The 21,323-nt window shown below is 57.7% G+C and overlaps 1 protein-coding gene across 8 annotated transcripts; it reads right to left on the bottom strand.

Annotated features, from left to right (window-relative positions):
- Window positions 1-2,126: 2,126 nt before the first annotated feature.
- On the bottom strand, window positions 2,127-20,994 carry Adam11 (ADAM metallopeptidase domain 11). 8 transcript variants are annotated; one of them, XM_029546381.1, is made up of 26 exons: window positions 20,886-20,994; window positions 20,234-20,418; window positions 12,516-12,592; window positions 12,242-12,308; window positions 11,056-11,141; window positions 10,857-10,932; window positions 10,390-10,456; window positions 10,260-10,327; window positions 9,831-9,905; window positions 9,673-9,744; window positions 9,351-9,517; window positions 8,875-8,959; window positions 8,686-8,776; window positions 8,547-8,598; window positions 8,009-8,108; window positions 7,861-7,932; window positions 7,649-7,741; window positions 7,250-7,330; window positions 6,652-6,702; window positions 6,496-6,559; window positions 6,178-6,277; window positions 5,910-6,029; window positions 5,647-5,815; window positions 5,459-5,573; window positions 4,710-4,727; window positions 2,127-4,226 (listed from the first exon to the last, which is right to left on the bottom strand). In XM_029546381.1, the coding sequence occupies exons 1-26, from the start codon at window positions 20,947-20,949 to the stop codon at window positions 3,946-3,948; spliced, it is 2,496 nt and encodes an 831-aa protein (XP_029402241.1). In that variant the 5' UTR covers window positions 20,950-20,994; the 3' UTR covers window positions 2,127-3,945. The 8 variants fall into 8 exon arrangements, with proteins under 8 accessions (XP_029402241.1, XP_029402240.1, XP_029402246.1 ...); XM_029546383.1 differs by lacking the exon at window positions 20,886-20,994 and adding an exon at window positions 5,284-5,374 and having other exon boundaries at window positions 4,131-4,226; window positions 20,234-20,552; XM_029546387.1 differs by lacking the exon at window positions 2,127-4,226 and adding an exon at window positions 5,284-5,374 and having other exon boundaries at window positions 4,599-4,727.
- Between the last annotated feature and the right edge of the window lie 329 nt (window positions 20,995-21,323).

Here is a 21,323-nt window from a genome sequence, read left to right as displayed (position 1 = left end):
CGTCCCTGGGCTGGTGATCCTGGGTTCTATGAGACAGTAGGCTGAGCTAGTTATGAGTAGCCAGCCAGTAAACCGCGCTTCTCCACTGCTCTGCATCAGCTCCTGCCTCCAGGTTTCTGCCCTGCTTGAGAGTTCCTGTCCTGACTTCCTTCAGTGATGAATAGTGATATGGAAGTGTAAGCCAAATAAACCCTTTCCTCCCCAAACACAACACTAGAAGCCCTAACTAGGACAAAGGCTTTCTGGGTTTAAAAAGAAAAAGGAATGTGACATCTTGGCTCCTGAATGTGGCATTGGGAGAGCACCTGCCTACATGGCCTGGATTGTTTTATGTTGAGATGATTCTGTATTGAAATGAGGATAATTTGGGTAGACTGCATTGAATGAAATAGTCAATCTTTTCCTGCTTTTAAAATAGGCTGTTAAGAAGTTTTAAAATATGTATGTAGCATGTCTGTGTGGCTCAAACCGTATCCATCTGGACAGGACAGGCACAGGCTTGATATAGACACTGGGACAAGCTATAATGGATGTATAGCTCCTTCAGCTCAACAGTGGATTCAGTGTCTGTGAGGTATAGAATAGAGGGGCTACCTGACCCCAGCCTGGACCCTTCCTGGCCATCTGCAACAGGTGAGGGGACAGTGGGAGCACTGTTAGTCAGAGATGTAAATAGAGGCACAGCTGACTGCCTCACCCAGAAACCCACCTGAGGAGTACTGAGTAGTTGAAGGAGGGAGATGGAGACACAATATGGGAGGTGATCCAAACAGGACTTTTTAATCTGTTTTTGTTGTTGTTGTTGTTGTTGTTTTGTTTTTCAAGACAGGGTTTCTCTGTATGGCCCTGGCTGTCATGGAACTCACTTTGTAGACCAGGCTGGCCTCGAACTCAGAAATCCACCTGCCTCTGCCTCCTGAGTGCTGGGATTAAAGGCGTGCACCACCACGCCCGGCTTTTTTTTTTTTTTTTCCTTCTGGTTCTTTGAGACAGGGTTTCACTACGTAGCCCTGACTGACCTGGAACTTACTATGTAAAGCACGTAGTGACCCTGCTTGTCTTCCAGAATGGAGTGCCCGTGCCCTCTGCCTGCCCTGGCTATCCGCCTGTCAAGCTGCCATGCTCACCACCTTTTGGGACATTGAACAAAAGCTGGGAACCAAGAAGGGGTTAAGCAGGGAGACGAATGATCTGAGAGACAGGAGCCATGGAGAAAGTTAAAAATAGGATGCTCCAGCCCAGAGCAAGGAAGCGGGCGAGCCTCGGCTGTCGGGGCTGACTGTCGGGTCTGGGGATGGCCTGTGCCTTTCTCCTGTGCACTGAATGGGAAGAAGTCGCCGTGGGCCTCCAGGGACGCATCACTGAGATAGATATTCCTTATCCCGGGGGTCTGAGATGGCCAGAGAGCAGAGGACGGGCAGATCGGGAGTGTAGGTTGGATGTGACCCTGCACCCTATTTCTGCTTATGAACCCAGGTAACTACAATCCTGGACCAGTTGCCAGTACCCGCATCCCCACGCCTGGTGCGGTTTCTCTTGTCTTTCCCTCTCTTTTTTCCCCCACCCCCACTTCTTCCCTCCAGTCTCCTCTGAGCAGATTGGAACCTCCCGTGGCTCTCCACAACCATTTCCCCAAACTAACTGCCATCCAAGTAGGAATACAGCGGGAGGTTCCAGGTTCATACTTGGCCTTTTGGCCAGTGATGGTTCTGTCTCAGTCCACTGTCACCCTGCCAAGGCTCAAGGGGACAGAGGTAAGTGTCAGTCGAGTCCCAAGGCTTTTTTGGCTTCAGCTGATAAGGACGGCATTAAGTCCTAGTGTCTGTGTGCTCTGGCCCCTCCTGCCTGCTCCCACCATCTCTAACTTTGCTGGTTGGAAACCAGGCAGTGTCGTTGTGGCGACTGTGAGGAAGGGAGGACCTCGCCTCCGCCCACTGCCCGTTTCCTCACTTACTGAGGGAAACCACACCCCTTCCTCCTGCTTCCCCAACTGTCCTAGGTGCAGCCAAGTTGTCTCAACTCCAGAGTCTGGACAGAGAAGACTGAGTCAGAGCGATCACTTACAAAGAAAAAGGAGAGACATGGGTTGGTGTGAGCTCTGTGGAAGCCCAGAATGTGATCTTTAATTTTTAATATGGGCCCCGGGCCCTGCCTCCCCACCCCAGCCCAGATGACATATTTACAGGATGCGGAGGGACCCAGGTCCAGGCCAGGTGAATGCAGCCCCCCTCCTCTGTCTTTCCTAGGTGCTGTCAGGCCAGGCACTGCTAGGGTGGGGCAGGGGGATGCAGGGGGTTGGACACCCCAGGTGGACTGGCCACAGGAAGTCTTGTGTTCTTCACCAAGGACACACATGGTCATGCCCTTGATGCAGAGGCCTTCACAGTGGTGCAGAGGCGTGGATTCACATGTCTGCACCCAGGTGCACTGGCACCTGTGTGCACAGGTGCCACCTGTGTGCGCAGGTGCCACCTGATGGAGGTCTCAAGGTATCTCAGCAACAATTCGAAATGCAGCCTTTCTCCTGACCTCAGCTAGTGGGGCTGGTGGCCTGCATCTGTCCTGTTGTCACTAGGACAGTGGCAGCTGGGGCTCAGTGCTAAGGACCCCACTGTGGCCACCTCCACAGCTGCCAATGGGCCATAGGCCTCAAGGTGGCGGCCATTGGGTTGGTTTAGATAAATGAAGCCATTTTCTCCATTAGCCTTCCTTGAAGAGTCCTCAGAAATAGGAGGAACACAAACGGGCAACCCTCCGGCCCTGGGTGTCCAGAACTGCTACTTAGCCTGAGTGGGGTGTCCCCAAGAAGGGATTTCCTTTCATTGTGGCTTTCGTCCATAAGGGAGCCTGCTCCATCTTGTCCCGCCTGCTGGCTCTTAGGGCATGGAGCCAGAGCATGTCTGTCTCACATAGGGTTGTGAAGGCCGGCCCTGCTGGACTGTGGGAGGGCTGGCTGAGCAGCTCTGCCAGCCTCGGTCCAGCTCTCAGGCTGGGCGGCAGCAAGGACCAGAGGAGGGCAGACAGGAACATCTGTAAACTTACTACTCAGCCCTAGACTACAGGTGACGAATACAACTTGTGACGGGGGTGGGGGTGGGGTGGATATGGGTTGAAGATGTGAAGATTTTCCTAGTCGCCTATAACCATCCATGAGGCCTGCCCTTTTCCCATCTCCTCATACACATCGCAGGCACTAACCCTGGGGCACAGGGCCACCCCTGGTTCTCCCTACGGAGAGTCCTCCCTGCTCCGATAGCCTGCTCTGCTCCGGAACAGCCCGGCCACATCAGGGGGCACCTGAACCCTGAGACAGCCCCAGAATCACCCTTCTTGAAAGGGGAAAGGTGGCGTTTTATTTTAGGGACTATATTTTTCTATACCCCCAAATGCATGCACCCTGGCAGGGACAGGATGGTCAGTTTGGAATCGAAGACAGTCTGGGACAGAGTCCCATGAGCTAGGCAGTGGGCACGGGACAGGCAGCTTTGGTTTGAATCAGCACTCTGACTTCTACAAGCTGGGCGGAGGTGGGGCAAGCAGGGCTGCCCTGCCCCTGCTGGGTTCCCTGACAGGATTTGGTTGGGCCTCCCAGGGAGGGATGTGGGAGGTCTCAAGGCCTTGGGCCCTGGAGGCCCTCCTGTAAGTGTCAAAACATCCCTACAACTGCCCCCTGGCCCCAGCAACCCAAAGGTTACATTCATCAGTTAAGATTAAATTAAGAGAGAGAGAGAGATTGAGAGAGAGAGATTGAGAGAGAGAGAGAGAGAGAGAGAGAGAGAGAGAGAGAATATGAATGTAGATCAGCCCCTTCCCGTGAGGTCCAGGGGAGCCGCCCCCCTGGTTCCAGCTGCCTGGTTTTGAAGAGGGGCCACCCAGCTGTCCCCACCAGGCACCAGTCCAGGCCCCAACTTGAGCTGTGGCAGTCTGTGATGATGGAGGCTACATTCACAGGGGGAGACGTGTGCAAGGCCAAAGCCGCATGAGGTGGGATGGGGAACTGGGCAGGAATCGTCCTCCTCCAGGCCCCTCTACCCAGGTGGTCTGAAAGGCGAGGTCATAGTCCCAACCCCCAACCCCTGTGCAGCCAGGAGTCGAAGGGTTCGGACCGGAAGACATTTGCACGGTGCCTCCCTCTGTGGCAGGGTGGAGGCAGCCTCGTGGTTCAGGGCCGAGATGGTGGGTGCCTGACTCGGAGGGAGCAGGGTAGCTCTTAGGCCCCTCCGGACCTGGAATGGAGAGAGGGCATCAGGAGAGGACTTGAAGCTGGGCTCTGGGGGGTGAGCCCTCTAGTTGCCCTGCGCCTCCCCAGAGGTCCTGGAGGCATCAAATCACAAGCCGGCCAGGTGGGGGTTCTGGCAGAGGTTAGACAGCGGTGGCATGGTAGACAAAACAGATGGGCAGGACGCAGGGGGAGGCCCCCTCCTAGCGGAAGGGGTTGCAGGGCACAGTTCCAGCGCCCACCCGGCCATGGGACCCGGAGGCAGAAAGGACAGATGAAGGTGGACCAGGGCCCAACAGGCGGGTGGGCAGGAGGAAGGGCCTGAGCAGACAGAGGACTCGCTTCCCAGGCTCCCTGCCGGCCTTCGGGAATCAGGATCGGTCCCAGCTCCCGGTCACAGAATGCAAAGGGACAGATGAAATGGAGACAAGGACAGCGGGAGGGATGACGTGGCCGGCATCACACTGCCCCCTGCTGGGTCGGGTCATACCTTCCACGGCGGATGTTTCTTCAGGAGCCAAGGAGAGGACAGGCAAGAGAGATAGGAAAAGAAATTGTGTGAACCTCCTGTTCTCCAAAAGAATGGCCTTCCATCCCAGGAAGACCTGCCCCATAAATGGACCGTGGAGATCTACCCCTGCTTGGTAGAGGGTTCAAATTCTAGCTCGGCCACTAAGTCACCTTGTGACCTTGGGCCTCAGGGCTCTTCAAGTGCCCAATGTGGGGGCTAGACCAGACCCTAACTGCAACGTCCTAGAGTTCCTGGGCTGAATGTGGATAGGGACAGGGACAGGGAGACATCTCAGACAAGCCCTAGGCTGTGCTGGGATGCGCTGAGCAATCTTCAGGAGGCTGGGAGTCAAGGTTGCTCCCATAAAGTCTGGTGTTTAGACATGAGCAGGTAGTTTCTTAAACTGTTCAAACAAGACCCGCGGGCTGGCTTGACCGAGTGATGTGCGAGTTCAGGGTGAGCTAACCTGTCAGGGAGGCCATTAGGCTCCAACAGTCTGGGGTGCTGAACCCCCAAGCACCTGTTGGGGATCTAGGGGGCATGTGTCTCTTACTTAAATCCCCAGCCCGTGCCGCCCAGGACGATGGCTGCGACCAGGACAGCCCCGGCGATGGAGCCAATGATGATGTTGGTACCGCTGGGACCTGGGGAGGAGGGCAGGGCTTGGTTGGCAGGGACAAGCATGGAAAACGGGTAACACAGACAGTGCGGGACAACTTCAGCCTCACCTTTGTATCTCTCGGTCTCCCCAGTGGGAGGGGACGTGGGCAGTGGGTTGTGAATACTGCAGTCTTTGCCTGTCCAGTCTGGCTGACAGATACACTTCCCCTCGTTGCTGCAAACCTACAGGTAGGCGAGGCCAGCACGGGTGAGCAAGGCCAAGTCTCTGCGTGAGCCTCCTCCAGCAGGCTCCCCCCCCGTGATGGGAGCAGATCCGCCGCTCTCCGCTTCCAGGGCAGGTACTGAAGTTGAAGGCAGAGGCTGGCAGGCAGCGGTGATCCAGGCACAGCATGTTGGGCCCACAGGCCGTGCCGTCCTCCACATAGCTCAGGTCCGAGCCATCAGCTAGCTGCACATGGCCTCCTCTGGAGAGATGGCATACCCAGCCTCAACCCCTGTCCTCCAGTCCCCGTCACTGCTGTCCCCTTCAGCTTCCCCAGCCACGGTCCCAGACAACACCTGCAGTCCAACTCCTTGCCCTGGTGGTAGAAGGTGACACTGCTGATGTCTCCCCCCAGGTCCCCTAGCCGCGGCGCTCCAGAGATGTTGACACACAGAAGGAAGCCACAGAGCACATCCCTGTCGGGACACACGGGGTCGATGAAGCCAAATTTCGCTGTAGACCCAAGTATTGAGCCTGCTACTTCCCCTCTGGCCTCACGGGCTCTTCCTAGAGCTGCCTTTACCTCCGGAGAGCCCCTGACCCTGGGGCGGTAATGCTACTTACTGCTTATTGCACTGGACCCAACCAGATCCCTTGCGCCCACAGTTCCCACGCTCTGTCCCCTCCACGTTCAGCTTCTCATAGCAGAAACGATCCGCAGCCACTAGAGAGAGAGGGAAAGAAAAAGAGAGAGGAAACATCACCCCACAGATCCCTGGACCCCATCTAGGACCTCAGACCTGCACCTCTAAAACTTGGGCCTAATCCTTGGGCTTGATGCCCAAGGTCCTCAGAAGCCATGTTGGTTGCAGGGTATGTTCAGCCAGAAGCTGCCTCAGCCTAACTCTGAGCTTTGGGTTTTCCCCGAATCTCTGGACTCACCATGGCCCCATAGGGCTTGGCACTGCCGGTCCCGAGTTTTACAGCGGCCTCCATAGCAACGACCCTATGAGCCACAGGAGAGGAAGTGTGAAGACACCGAGGGAGACAAGACTGCACTGAATTCGGACAGGAGGACCCCGACCCCATCCCTCATACCTGCTCATGATCACAGTAGTAACCATCCAGCTTGTGAAGGTTAGGGGGACACTGGAGAGAGAGAGAGAGAGAGAGAGAGAGAGAGAGAGAGAGAGAGAGAGAGAGAGACTGAGCAGAGTAGCCCAGAGCTGAGCTGAGGTACGGGATTGGGGGGAGGAGAATGCAAGGTACCAAAAGCTACCCAAAGGGGCCTCATGTTACATGACTCTTCCACACGAAAGACGGAGGCCTGTTTGGCTCTGTGGTTTGGCTGGTAAGTCTCCTAGGCTTTTCCAAGCTTCCCCAGCTTCTTGCACCCATTACCCCGGAAGCCCTAGTTAACCGATGTTACGATCCACCGGATCCCTAGAGTACACTAGACACTGGGCAGGCGGTGGGTCTCACTACAAATGCTTATCTAATGATTGACGGAACAGAGGAAGGTGGCTCGAAGGACCCCTTTCTCAGAGAAGAAAAAGCTGAGGCTGGTTAGCTGCGGGCGGTGTGGCCGGCTGCTAAACAGAGAGGACACAGAGAGTAGTCAACTCTTAAGCGCCAAACTTGTAAGGGAAGGGGCTGTCTTGCGTTGAGCTCCCACAGGACAGTTGGTTTGGCAGACCTGGCTTGAGTCGCCGGTGCAGGTCTCTGCGATGTCACACTCATTCACCGCTTCTCGGCAGGAGACACCTCGTGGCTCATACTAGGAAAAGCATGCATGTGTTTGGGAAGGATAAATATCTCCCCACTGCCCTTCCAGGGTTAACGTGCTGGAACGTGGGTCCCAAGGCCTGATTCTCATTTCCCGTCCCTCTCCACCCTCAGCAGTAAGGGTGAGTCTCTCCACCCTACCCTACCTCCGGCCCCCCAGCTCCTAACTCATTCCCCATTGGCGCTCTCTTCGGGACAAGGCCCGCCCACACAGACTCAGCTCCTCCCCATTCCCGCCTCTTATCGAGGGCATCCAATCGTTTCTTTGCTTCTTTCCCCGCCCCCGCCCTCCCGCTTGCTAGGTCCTCACCTTGCAGCGGCGACAACAGAGCCCATCGCTGCACATGGCGTCGTGCGTCAGGGTGCATTTTTTGCAGCAGTTGCCCCCTGCTCGGCTGCACTCCTGAGGATCGCGGGGGAGAAGTGGAGAGGCGGGCTAACCCCTTCCCGCTCTGTACTCTCCCTTCCCGGAGCCCACGCGTGCATCCCGGTCCCAGACGGGAGCCCAGCCCGACCGCTCACCTGCACCGACCCGCAGTCGCACTCCTCCCCTGCCTCCACGAAGCCGTTCCCGCACTCGGGAGGGTCCAGGAGCTGGAGGGAGAGGGGATGTCGGGAGCCTGGCTGGGACCCTGCCCATCCCCCGCTTCCCGGTTCTCCGCGCTGGTACCTTGAGGGGCTTGTTGAACAGGCAGCTCCCGCCTCCCTCCTGCAGAAACTGGTTGTATTCGTCGATGCTGCAGCGCGAGAATTTGCGGGGCAAATAGAACCTAGACGGGCGAGAGGGGAACTGTGTTGCTGGGGGCAGACCTCCCTCCAGAGACTTGGTTACTACTACAAGGAGACCGAAGGACTGCCCGGTGGTTGCACGACAATCAATCCCATACTCCCGTCTAGGAATGGGTGGAGGACATCGCCTGCATTCGCTCTCCTGAACCTCGGGACAAAGAGCTCAGTGTCGGAACGCCTGGGAGGGACGGCGCCTCGCACGAGGCTCGAGCGCCTCTCAGTGGCCAGAGAGCGCGCTGCAGTCTGGCAGTTTTTGGTATCCTAGCGTCCCTGAGCTATTTACAGATAACCTATATTTTTGGTTATCCTGAGTGATCCCGTGAGCTGGGCCTCTTGAAGCAACCCCTCTAGACTGCTAGTGCTCCCCGAAGGCCTCTTCGTACCCCAAACCCTTCCCAAAGTCTGTCTCCAAAACTCACCCAGTGTCCTCCATGATGCAGCCCAGCCAAATGTCTGGACACTTGCAGTCCCCTAAGAAGAAATTTAAGAACACATGAGATAGGGTGCAGAGGCACCCCCACTAGCCCCTCCTTGAGGTGCTGTGTAGGTTGTGGGTACCTGCTGAGCTCCGGTGCTTATTCCACATCATGCCCAAGTTCTGCCCTAGCGTCTGGGCCAGCGTCACCGCCATGGCACCCATGTTGCCATACTAGGGATGGGCAAGACAGAGCACAGGATGTCTACATGCTCCCAGCAGCCACTGGGTCTTAGCAAGCCTCTGTCTTGGCTGGGCCCCTGGGTGCTCACCTCGTTCACACCTCCACCCCTGGACAGTGAACAGACGCCTCCCACGTAGGCCGCCCCACTGCTGGTGCTCTGGAAAGTTCTACCCCTGGAAGGGAGAGAGGGTGGTAAGGATGATGTCGAAGGAGCAGTGGGTTCCAGGCCTTCCTATCAGCCTGGTGGCCTCAGGACAGCCCTTCCCCTAATTTGGGTTCATTCACTCGCAAGCCAAACGGAGGTTTTGGGGGCGTTTAATTGGGTTTGTCTGTCGCTATGGCACTTCATCACCAAAGAAGGGGTGATGGGCAGTCTGGCAAAGAAAGGCGAAGAGCACATCCCCTGCACAGCCCCAGGTGCAGAGGATACCCAGCTGATGCAGGTGGCTGGTGGCAGGTGGCAGGTGAGCTCCACCTGCAGGGTCCCCGAAAAGATCACCTGGCACAGGCTGGTAAGACCTAGCAGCCAGCAGAAGCTGGCAGGGTACAGTGCGGGGGACTCACGAGAAGAGGTGGGTGGCATCACTGGGTTCAGGCAGACCCTCCCTCCGGTAGACCATAAGCCGGGCCAGGGTCTCCAATAGGTCATCCTGCACCTGGATCTTGTCCCCATCTGCCCACGTTTCCATGGCAACCAGAACAATTCTTGTGTTGAGCTGTTCCTTGTATATCTGGGCCCAGAGAGAAGATGGGGGAGGGGCTGGAGGGAGGCTGCAATCTATATTTCCAAGAAGTGGGGGGAGGAGGGGGGGTCAGTGACTGACAATGACCCCTGGATGCCTGCATGTGGGGGAGAAGGGGAGAGGGGAGTTGGGGCGGTGCTTACCACATCTGCCAGGTTCACAACAGATTTTGCGAAGTTGCTGGTGAGGACCACCGACTGCCGCATCTGCTCAAACTGCAGAGAGGGGGATTGAGGGGGTAGGAAGACAAGGCTCCCCCCGGCCCCTCCTCCTAGGGTCCCCCCTTAGTCCAGGAACTTACCAGCTGGTGGTCGTTGATTACAATCAGCTCTACATACTTGGTCTCGCTGTGCACTGTGGGGTGGCCCCTGCGGACCTGGAGGGCGGGTAGGCACTTGGAATCAGTCCCCTCCATGTCTGGACTCATGGGCAAACCATGGGCAGACTTGTGGGAAAGGGGCATTCTGGTCTCCAGTCAGGGATGGTGCCAGCCCCCAACTGACAGGAAATGCCATCCCGCCCAGCCTAGAAATGAGAGCAGGGGACCCCAAAATGGGGACCTGTGTAGACACCAGTACTAGGGAGGAGTTGAGGGGGCTCTTTCTGGAGATAGTTCCCTGGCCCCTGACCTCATCGCCATGAGCTCTCCTTTGCCCAGCCATAGGAGAGGATGACCTGCCTTGGACCATTCTCTAAGGTCTTGCAGCCCGAGGCTGTGCGGGCCCCGTACCTGCCTTTTCCTTCTTAGCTTGGGCCAGGTGGGGAGAGCAGACTGGACAGGGACAGCAAACAGGCAGCCTGTGGGGAACAGCAGGTAAGAGGGGCCCGGCTGCTCAGCCCCACCCCTTCCCCTCTCTTACCTGGCTCCCTGCATCCAAGGGGGGCTGGGAGGAGAGGGGTCCGGTAAATGAGGTGGGGAAGGGGTCCCTGCAATGAGGGAATTTAGTTCTTGGGGAGCCAACCAGATCTGCTCTGAGTCCAGATTGGGGGCAGCTCCCGCCCTTCCCCCACCGCACCCCGGGGTTGACCCAGAACTGGCCAGAGCTCCCATGTCGGATCTGATCTCCCAGATGCTCAGATTCCAGGGTCAAGACCTGGGGGCGCCCTGAGAGACAGGGGCAAAGGACACTGGAGCCCAGTGAGAGGTCACTTGGGGGACAGAGGGGACATTGGAGATGGGGGCACAGAAGGTAGGAACCAGAGCTGGGGTCATCCAGGGCAGTGGGGCTGTGGTTCCTGGAGGGGAGGAGGAGGCGCCACAGCTGGGGGGGCAGTCACAGCATGGCCATCAGAAGGAGGGCAGGAAGGCTCTGCTGGCCTTGTTTACCTGTGGGGGTCCCCAGGGCCCAGCCATCTCCTTAGGCTCTACGGTATAAGTCAGGTTGCCATCAGAGAAGACCCCACTGTAGAGAGAGGCATGGTTCGCCACCATGCTGGGCCAGGCACAGGCCCCCCCCCCACCGCTGCCGAGTGCTCCCCCACTCACTGCCCCCCCCCCCCGCTGCCGAGTGCACCCCACCACTCACTGCAGCCCCTGGCAGGTAGAGAGTGCAGCAAAGGACTGTGGGTTGCCCCGGAGTTTCCCGTGGTAGTAGCAGTGGTCTCCAGCCCCCTGTGGAGTGGAAAAAGTGTGAATAGGACACCCTGGCCCAGCATGGAGGCAGCGGGACAGTACCAGGTGTGGGGGGAGGTTGTGGGGGAGACTGTAGTCTCAGGAACACCAGGGGCTCTAAGCTGGTTCTGTCACCCGGGAGCAAGCTCTTAACACTTTCTGGGCCAACTTCATCTGCCCCGTAAAACGTAAAACGAGGACACTAGGCCACAGCAGCAGCTCCTGGCTATTTGTCGGGGCTGGCAACAGATCCCAGACTCCCTTGAGACCAACAGCTGGCCCTTACATAGGACCTGCTATACCCCAGGCCCTGTCCTGAGCACGTCACCTACAGAACCTGCTGTAGATGCACAAGCTTACAGGCACGTGTGGTCTGCAGCTGTGCAACTGTGCGTGGGTTCTCCGGACCTGCTCACAGGTCAGAGGACACAAGCAGCACCCGCCTCTCCCAGCTCTGCTTCCTGCAGAATTACTTGTGCTCCAGTTACAGAGCAGGCTTGGGGGTGGGGGGAGCAAGCTATTTATAGACACTCATTCATCTTTGTTCAGGCTCCAGGGCCTCTAGGACTGGGACCCTAGTGTGCCAGGCATCTGGGACTCCCAGAACAAGAGGAGACATTTTGGTCTGGAGGTGGTGCTCAGAGGCGGAGCTCTCACCTAGGATGTACCCGAAACTCTAAGTATGGTCCTCAGCTCTCCCCAAACAAGGGAGAGGTTGCTATCCTTTCTAAAGCTAAGGGGACATAATAGAGACCCTGAATGCAAGGGGTGGGGTTCAGACCTCAATCTGAAGCTGGGGTTGGGGGGCGGGGGCTCAGGGCCCTACATCACCCAGTCGGTCCTTCCTAACTGCAGGTCCTTCCAAGGCGGGGAGGGGTCGGGGCTTTCCAGACACCTGGCCATGCTGAGTGTGGCCTTGACACCCCTCCACCATCCATCTCTCTGTCCATCCTCAGTGTTCCTCTCTGCTGGTGTTCCGGAGATCAAAGGCTCATGCACGCCAGGCTCTCTACCATTGTGTCACACCTCCAGCCCCACCTTTCCTCTGTGACCACTGAACAGCACCTCTATCCCACCTGATCCCTTCCGAAGGCACTCACAGTGTTGTGTTGCCTTGTCCCCTCCCGGCTGAAGTGGCGCTCCACATACTGGGAGGACAGGAGGTGACTGAAATCGCAAAGTAGTAGGAAGAAGGGAGTTGGAGGGTGTCACTCAGTGAAGCCAAATCCTGCTTAGGTCCCATCCCAGCTAAGGATCCACATCCTCCAGGACCCCCCAGCCAGCCACGCCCCACTGCCCAGTGCCCGCCCACTGCCCAGTGCCACGCCCCAGTGCCCGCTCACTGCCCACCCTCTGGCTCTAGGCCACACTCACTGGTTCAACTCCAGGTCCAGAGTGAAGTTTGAGTCGAAGGCCGGGATGACGAAACTCACCTGGGCCAGGTGCACAGGCTGGCAAGGGGAAGAGCAGCCTGAAGTGAGCGTGGGGAACCCCAGAGGCACCCTGGGGAGAGGCAGCCAAGCCCCAGAAGCTGAGGAGACCCCCTTTCTTGGGCCCTTGTCTTTTGCGACTCCTTTCCCGGGGACAGCTGTTCGACCTTGGCCACAGCCCACTCACCCCACCCAGGTCCTGGGCGCCCTCTGTTCCCTGGCTGCTTTCTGGGTTAGTCTCCTTGAGAGACAGAGAAGGGTTAGCTTAGCCTTGCCAATGGCCTCGTGTCAGGCTCTCAGAGTTGTTGACAGGGCCACCCAGCTTCAGTGGAACAAAAAGAAGCCCCCCGGACATACCATGGAAAAGTAGAAGGTCTCAGCCCACGGAGGACACGGGAAGAGGAGCAGGCTCCTGGCTACCCCAACCCCAATCTACCCAGGAGGACTTGGGCTTCCAGACACATGGGGACTGACCATTGGGGTTCTGATTCTGGGCAAGGGCAGGTGACAGAAGGGTAGAGTTCCCACCCCCACCCCCCAATCCATTGCCCTCTGCCTACCCAAAGCAGCTCATCTTTAATATTTCAATCCAACGGTTAATTTTTAAACACGGAAGTTTTCCTGATAAATTTTTCAAAGGGGCATATGCAGCGGGGCTGGGAGGCTCCAAGTTGCTATGGCAATGGACTAGGCCTGAGCAACATGGCTGCCCTCTCTGCCTGGATGCCCCACTGCCTGGCAGGTGGGGGCGGGGGAAGGGAGGCATCAAAGGCTGGAGGGAAAGTTTCACACACACACACACACACACACACACACACACACACACACCCAGAACTTGGGCCAAGGGGAAGGGGGATAGCCTGAGCTACAACCACTTTAAGTACACACCTGGAGCCCAACCCCCATCCAAAGGCCGGCAATCAAGTCTTTGGTCTTCCAAATCATTTGCAAGCCCAGGAAAGAAATGTCTGGGGTTGAATTCAGGGGCCAGACCTCCAGATGCCTCTGGAGCAAGACCTTGCCACTCTGCCATCCGGTTAGGACTGGCTGGCTGACTACTCTCTGGTGTAAGAGGGCACCTTGCAGGAAGAGACCTTCCTCGAAGGAAGAGAGAGCCCTTGGCACTCAGGCCAACGGGTCTCAGAGCCCGTGCCTGGTTGATCTTCTCTCACCTTACCATAACTAATTCTGTGCACCGCTTAGGGTCCCTGCAGTGGTCTGAACTCTTTATGAGCACTGCCCTATTTGTGGGCCGGCTGTTCCCGCCCTTCCTAACAGACCCAGGCAAAGCACAGGGACGAACTAGCAGGGCCAGGGCCGCACAGGTTAGAGGTTAATGCCTTGTGTGGGGATACAATCTGCAATCCCAGGAGGATGAGGCAGGAAGATCAGGAGTTCGAGGCTAGCCTCGGCTCCATAGTTCCATACTGTCCTGGCGGCTGAGACCTGGTACCCCAAACAGAAAAGAGAGAGAGAGAGAGAGAGAGAGAGAGAGAGAGAGAGAGAGAGAGAGAGAGAGAGAGAACTAGAGGCTGATCTACCACCCCAGGGAATATACTTCCAGGCCCTTTCTCCTGGAAAGTTGACAAGAATGGAAGTCTGCCCAGGGCCATGAGAGCCTTGGGGCGGGGATGCAGACAATGTGGAACCAAAGGCCAGGGCCTGCGAAGGCAGACCTGTGAGCCCCAAGGACATAGGCTCACCCCATCCCAGGCTGTCTGAGGTTCCGAGCCCCACCCTAAGCCCCCAGAGCATCGATCAGGCTCAGAATAGAACATCAAGGGCGTCGAGTCCCTGCTACAACCCCCCTCCCTCGAACTCAACCTGGCCAAGTCTGCTGTCCCCCACCCCCCACCCCCATGCCTGGCCTGGCTCTGGCTCTGCACCTCTGCCCTTCCCACCTCAGGACTGCCCCTGCTTGTCCCTATCCTGGCTGCTCGGAGAAGCTTTCTAAGCTCCTTTCTTTGATCCAGTTCTAAGTCGCGCCACCTCAGGGATGACAGAGAAGCCTCCTCTCCGTGAGCCCCGGATTTTCCTTCTAAGGAATGGGAAAGCAGGGACCGACAGCAGTGAGAGATGTGCTAGGGTTCTCTTTCTCCAGTTCCCTGCAGCCAGGGAGGCTCAGCTGTGGACCACACCACCCTTCTCCATGGGACACAGGGCTCTCAGCCCAGAGAAGACCAGCGAGGCCTGAGGGGTGGAGCATGGGGGGGGGGACAGGATGGGGAGGGGAAGGCTTGTGAGACTCTGTGCAGGTGGTGGGAGATAGTTGAGACTTCAGGCACTAAGGCATGTTAGTCTGACCCAACTGTCCATGCTCAGAGAGGAGCTCCAGATCAAGCAAGCCCAGCCCTATCCCAGGCACGGGGCCGCCAGCTCCCCCAGGCACGGGGCCTAGTGTTTTACCAAAGTCAACAGCTCTCCTTGCCAGGCCTGGCTCACTGTCCCTGCACCAGCTCCAGCCCTGTCTCCTCCCATTACCTTCAGTCCCCAGGGCCCTCCAGACCCGAGGTCACAGCGATGGCACACCTCAGCCTGTGCCCCAGCTCAGCACTCCTCAGGATCGCTTGACGCAACCCCATGATGGCCTGCGCTTGCCTCTTACATCTTGGCCACCTTGGTTCTTAGATGCCCTGTTCATTTGATCTCAACCTGCTCCAGGCTGGCAGGTCCTCAGGGAGCGACACCAGGTGGTGACAGGCCCAGGGTCATGCTGGGGAGGTGCCAGGCCAAAGTATCTCTCCTGGACTGGAGGATGCTTCTGCACGTCAGCTGTGGTGTCTGGCAGGTGACTGCCCCTCCACCTGACACTCCTGTGGCAGGACCTCCCAGGCTCCTGCTCTCTCTCTCTCTCTCTCTCTCTCTCTCTCTCTCTCTCTCTCTCTCTCTCTCTCTCTCTCTCTCTCTCTCTCTCTCTCTCTCTCTCTCTCTCTCTGTCTCTCCAAGCCCCAACCAGATCATAGGGCACAGAGAAAGATGGAGGCCTCAGACCTAGACTCTCAGTGGTTGGTACGAAGGGCTGCTAGTGATGGCCAGAGTTCCAGGTTGCCCCAGAAAACTGGAGCTGCAGAGTCCTGCTCCCCACAACCTCCAGGCACTGCCCCACAAGGACTCTGAACCGCACCCCGTCAAGCCCTCCTCTGCGGGGCCTACGCCTGCCAGTTCCCAGAAGCCTCAGTCTACTCATGGCTCTCAAGCTCTAAGTGTCCAGTTTACACACACACACACACACACACACACACACACACACACAGATACAAACATGCTCACACACATAATCACAGACCACATATATGCACATATATACTCACAAGCATACATATGCATACAAACATGTATACACACATAATCACAGACCTCATATAGATATATGCACACATACATTCACAAACATATACATCCACATACAAACATGCTCACACGGGGCTGGTGAGATGGCTCAGCGGGTAAGGGCACTGACTGCTCTTCCGGAGGTCCTGAGTTCAAATCCCAGCAACCACATGGTAGCTCACAACTGCCCATAATGAGATATGATGCCCTCTTCTGGTGTGTCTGAAGACAGCTAAAGTGAACTTATGTATAATAATAAATAAATATTAAAAAAAATGCTCACACACATAGACACATGCCATATATAGACATGCATATATACACCCACACACACTCAATCACTAATTCACCTTTTAATGACCTTTAATGGTTTGGAGCAAGGGCTATTGCCACCTTTCTCCCCCTCCAAGTGCTCAACAGTCTTCGGGGTAGACGGGCAGTATAGAATGAGGAGCTGTTCACCCTGCCCTCAGTTTTTCTACCATTAAAATGGGTGTTATGAGGGTGGTGTGATTACAGTCAGGGTCAGTAATCACAATGTGAGGGACCTCCACAGGCTGAAGCTGAACCGGGCTTTGAAGGTAAAAATACCTCTTTAGTTTAACTCCTGTGGATGGGGACATGAAAGGGGGGCTTGGTGTTGCAGATCTGGGGGGAGTGACCTGTGAGGGTCATCCCGCACTCTCTGTGCTTGCAGACACTCTTGGGGCAGGGTGATAGTGAATGGGAAGAAGCCAAAGAGGTGGGGTCCTTGCCTGGGAGCTCTCCCATCCAGAAGCCACCCCCTCTGCCCAGCAGTCACCACCAAGGTGGACAGGTTCCATTCATCAACAGGGCCACAGACAAGGAGAACAGGTGCACGACTTCCGATGATTGGATTTGGCCTAAATTTTTGAGGACAGAGTCACCTCCTTACAGGGTCATCAGTCCCTCTGGGGACAGACTCTGGACAGCTGGGCTCCTCGAGGCAGCCAGGAGGGTGCTGGGTAAGGCCAGGCCCACAGGCCGGTGTCTTGTGGGAGGGCTACAGATGTCACGATGCTCCCCTTAAATTCCCACCTGGAGCTGGACAGGTAACCCCCAAATGCCCTGTCCTTGGCTTCCAGTCACCTGCTCCCTCCAGAGAGCCCCTCCTCCCCAAAACCCACCCAAAGCTGTGTTGCTGCTCAGCCACAGCAGCCAATCAGAAACACAGCCTTGTCTTGGGGTGGGGTTGGGGGTGGGAGTGGGGGCTGGGTCTCTGACCTGCTGTTCTTTGTGTCCCTCTCCTGTGGGTTAGGAATTTACTCATCCCCCACCCCCACCCCCGTGCAAAAACACTGCACAGCAGCTGTGGCTCTGGTAGCTCTTGAATGGGTTCTCTCAGGGACAGCCTGGGTCAGGTGAGCTGTCCGCAGACCTCGGACCCTGGGTCCCGACTTCGCTGCCCACAGCCTCATTTCCCTTTGGTTCCCCAAAGCGGCTGGGTTTCTAAGGGCCGGGCAAGATCCACACAGCAGCTTCACGGGCCCACAGACTCAGTCAGCTGCCTTACTCTTTGCCTGGATGCACTTCTGCCATGGATGCCAACACAACTGTGCACCATGGCGTCTCGTCTCCCTCCCCCAGCTGCAGGCTATGTGAGACCTTGGCTTTCTGGGTCCTCTCACTTCTCCAGGCCACAGGCCTGACCTCCTTCCAAATAAGAGAAACGAGAGCCTTGGTAGAAGGAGCCACCTCTGAGAGACAGAAGCTTTGGCTCTGGAGTTCCGATGAACACCAGTCACTCAACAGCTGAGGAGGTCCGCCCCAGCAAGGGGTGTTGGTGACATCTGGGGTCTAGTTCCGGTCCCAGCCCTGCCTTCCCCAAAGGGACTCAAGCACATGAAACCCTTTCCCACTGCTGCCACCTAGAGAGGACTGTGACTCAAGTTATCATCCCCCTTAGTTTAAGAATCAAGTTCAGATGAGGCTCAGAAAGCAGACATGGCCAGTCTTCAGTCAGGGCAAGTCCCCTGTGGCTAGCACAGGCCTCTGTCCCGCTGCATCACCAGAGATGCTGGTCACTGAGGCCCAGCCTGCAGTGCACTGACCTCTGGGACAGGGTCTGGGCAGAGGCAGAACACTTCCTCTTGCGTCCTGGCTCCTCCTGCATCAGCTCCATCCATCCTTAACTTCTGACCCTGGGAAGCAGTGTCAGGTGTGTGTGTGTGTGTGTGTGTGTGTGTGGTGTGTTGTGTGTTGGGGGTGGGGGGTGGGGTGGGGAGGTGTCAGGGCCCCGTTCAGTCGGGGGATTTCTTGGACATGCACTGGTCTCCTCTGTTCTTCTGTCTTTGACTTGGGGAGAGTTGGAACTATTGTCCCTTGGGCCTAAATTTCAAAATCTCTAGAGGCAGTCCAGTCCAGTGGAAAGTGCCCTGAGCTTGGGGGAACACTATTCTTGTCACTGCTGAAGGTCTATTAACTACGGGCAAGTGGCTTAGGCACGCTGGCTCTGAGCTGACTGATCTGCAGAGGGACAGACAGAAGGATCTGCCAATGGCCTTGTGGAAAGAAATGGATGTAAAAGGTACACAGAGTGCCTGGACCAAAGCAGCCCCGTGGCCTTCGCAGCCTTTACCACCTGAACAGGGTCTCCTGCCTTTGGTACCTGAGGGATGGGGACACCAGAGTACCAAGTGGTTCTCCTGGGGAAGATGCATGAGGTCCCTAGGGGGGTCTCAGGCCCAGAGACACAACCAGAGAAAGAACTACCCCAGATCTACAGAACTCTCCACCTCCCTACGCCTTGGCCACTTCTTAGGTGCTGGATTTGGTTACTTGCTTCTACCCAGCTCCACACACACGCCAACACATTCACACAAAAGAACAACATCCAAAGAGCCCAGCTCAGCCCTACAGCTTCTCTGCCCACAGCCCAGGCCCGCTGTCCTGAGGAAGAGCTAGCGGAAGTCACAGCCAATGGAGCTGGAGCCTCCCCCCACCCCCAATCCCTTGTGCTTCTCAACTATACCTTGACCCCATAGTATGTACATACACCCTGGAAAGCTCCAGCCAGAGACTCAGTGTCAGGTGGGGTCAAGTGCCCTGTGGAGTACGCAGTTCATAGAAAGCTACACTAGGGACCATAGTGCAACCAGGATACTCCACCCCTGGGCCTGGGACATCCCCCAAGGCTCATTCAGCTGTCTCCCTGGGTGCTGGAGTGGGCTCTGAAGTTGGTCTCTACCCCCACTCCTACCCCTGCAGCAGCTGCCAACTCAGGACCATTAGCCCCCTCCCCTCCCCTCCTCCACACAGCCCTGAGTGATGGTCCATCCATTATGCATGCTCCTTCCTGCTCCACTCCATTCTCAACTATTCCCCATCCCTGCACCACCCAACTACCTCTTCCCCCCTCCCCCTTAAGGGCTTTTAACCAAGTACATTAGGCAGGGCCAGACGCCAGTCTCCTCCCTTCCCCTCCTTCCTCTAGGCAGCCCAGTTTACCTCCCACCACCCCCAGCTGCCCCAAACTTGGCTTTGCCCTTCCTTTGAGCCTCTCTACACCTCCTGTGTCGGCCAGGCTTTCTCGCTGTCCAGCCCTCTGCCGCCCCGGTTGGCCCGGCTAACTTTGGGCTTCAAGCTCCCGGAGTGCTAAGGCATGCCTAATGACGATTCCATCTGGATGGCTATTATTCACATGATATTAATTAATTATTAATTGCACTTAATCTCCTTCATTCCTAACCTCCCTCGGGGGGGGGGGCAGGGGCCCAGCAGCGTGGAAGGGACAGAGTAGGCACAGGTAGAGCCGGCAATTTGCGGATGAATCCTGGGCCTCAGGTCATTCTGCAAGGCCCCAGCTTACGCTAGGGCAAGAAGGATAAGCCTGTGTGTGCAAACGGGGGTGGGTGGGGGGGGGGAAACTGAGGCAGGAGTAAACATCACTCTGTTCCAAGAAAAGTCCACTGGGGGTGCCTTTGGTGGGACATCAGAGCATGAACCCCGACAGGTGCTATCCTGTCCCCCAAGACCTGTTTTAGGCAGAACCACCGTTTCTGGTGGGCAGTGTGTGTGTGTGTGGGGGGGGTTGGTTGAAGGATGACCCCAAGCAAACTGAAACCGGAGCATGCCAGTGTCTACTGATGTGCAGGGCAGGGGAGGGGCCCGGAGTTGAAGAGTCCCGGAGCTGGAGAGTCCCGGTGTTCCTACTGTTGGGCACCAGCCCCACCTGATGGCCCATTACACAGAAAGGGAAGCTGCGGGAAGGTGCGACCTCAGCGGGTGGCACCAAACCCTGCCTACTTGGCAGACTGTTGTGGGCTGTGAGGCCTGCTCCAGCCCCCTGGCCTCACCCCCAGACCCACTCACCGTCCCCCTGGGCGGATCCTGGCGGACCCTGGTGTCCAACTGTGGCTTTCGGACCTCTCCCCCGGAGCTCTGTCTTACCAGCCGGCTGGGCTCTGTGACCTCAGGGCCCTCTGGACTCTCTGGGCTCCCCACATGGGCTGAGCTCCTCCAGTGCAGAGCTCCTCTGGGACCCAGGGCCCCAAGACCTGAGGAGACAAGGCCATAGCTGCAGGCAGATGCCCTCCCTGGGGCAGGAGACTTGGGATGGGGGGGCACGCTCCAGCCCCCACTCGATCGCGGCCCTTGGAGCCCAGTGGGCATATGGGTGGGAGGATCTGGCTGCCTTGCTGAGGGAAGAACCCCACGGGGAGGGGGCCGAGAGCTTCCTTCTGCCCAACAGTCACGACTGCCCCCCCACCCCAAGCCCGCAGAGACCTGCAGAGTCCGCCGGCCAGCTGCAGGGGATGGCCGCGGTAGGGCCGGCCGGATCCGGACAGGTGGGTGGGAAGCACCTTCCCTTCTCTCCCACTCCCCTACCCTCCCCGAGCTCGGGACCGGCTGTCACCCGGAGCCCTGCAGGAAAATGTGGCTGCAGCAGAAACCGCTGCAAACGCCCGGGGCGCGTACCGGCCAGGGGCGCGGGGGCAGGGACCAGGCGGCCGGGGTCACTCACCGGGCGGGGGGAGCAGCGGTAACAGCAGCAGAGCCGCGATCGCCCAGCGCCGCAGCCGCCTCATGGTTCGCTCATAATCCTCCGGGTCCGGGGGCTGCGGCTGCGAGCGGCGCGGGGAGGGAGGGAGGGAGCGAGAAAGGGAGGGAGGAGGGCGGGGGCGGGCGACGCCGGCGGCGAGCTGGGCGGGCGCGCGGGCCGGGCGGGGGTCGCGAGCGAGTGGCGGCGCGGGGCTCAGTGCGCTCTGGCCGCGGCCATCCCGGCGGGGCGGCGGGGCCGGGTTAAGAGGCGAGCGGCAAAGCACGTGAGCTCTGGGCCCGCCCCCCACCCCCTACCCGGAACCCGGGCCACCACTGCGGTAGGACAAAAGGGGCACCGCCTGAAGACCCCTTCTTCCGGGCACTCCCTTGACAGGTGCACCCACCCTGCGACCCCCTCCGC

The sequence above is a fragment of the Mus pahari genome, chromosome 14 (genome assembly GCF_900095145.1).
Source record: "Mus pahari chromosome 14, PAHARI_EIJ_v1.1, whole genome shotgun sequence".
NCBI classification, from domain to species: domain Eukaryota; kingdom Metazoa; phylum Chordata; class Mammalia; order Rodentia; family Muridae; genus Mus; species Mus pahari.
Note: the sequence above shows the minus strand (reverse complement) of the source record. Positions and strands in the feature narration are given on the sequence as shown.

Bases quoted from the DNA above. Each gene is read 5' to 3' on its own strand.
- Adam11 (XM_029546380.1), bottom strand. From the start codon at position 20,533: ATGCCCACTGGGCTCCAAGGGCCGCGATCGAGTGGGGGCTGGAGCGTG. The intron at 12,309-12,515 runs GTGAGTGTGGCC...TTGCGATTTCAG, and splicing joins CTGGACCTGGAGTTGAACCA to TCACCTCCTGTCCTCCCAGT. The intron at 6,030-6,177 runs GTAAGTAGCATT...GTGTCCCGACAG, and splicing joins TGGGTCCAGTGCAATAAGCA to GGATGTGCTCTGTGGCTTCC.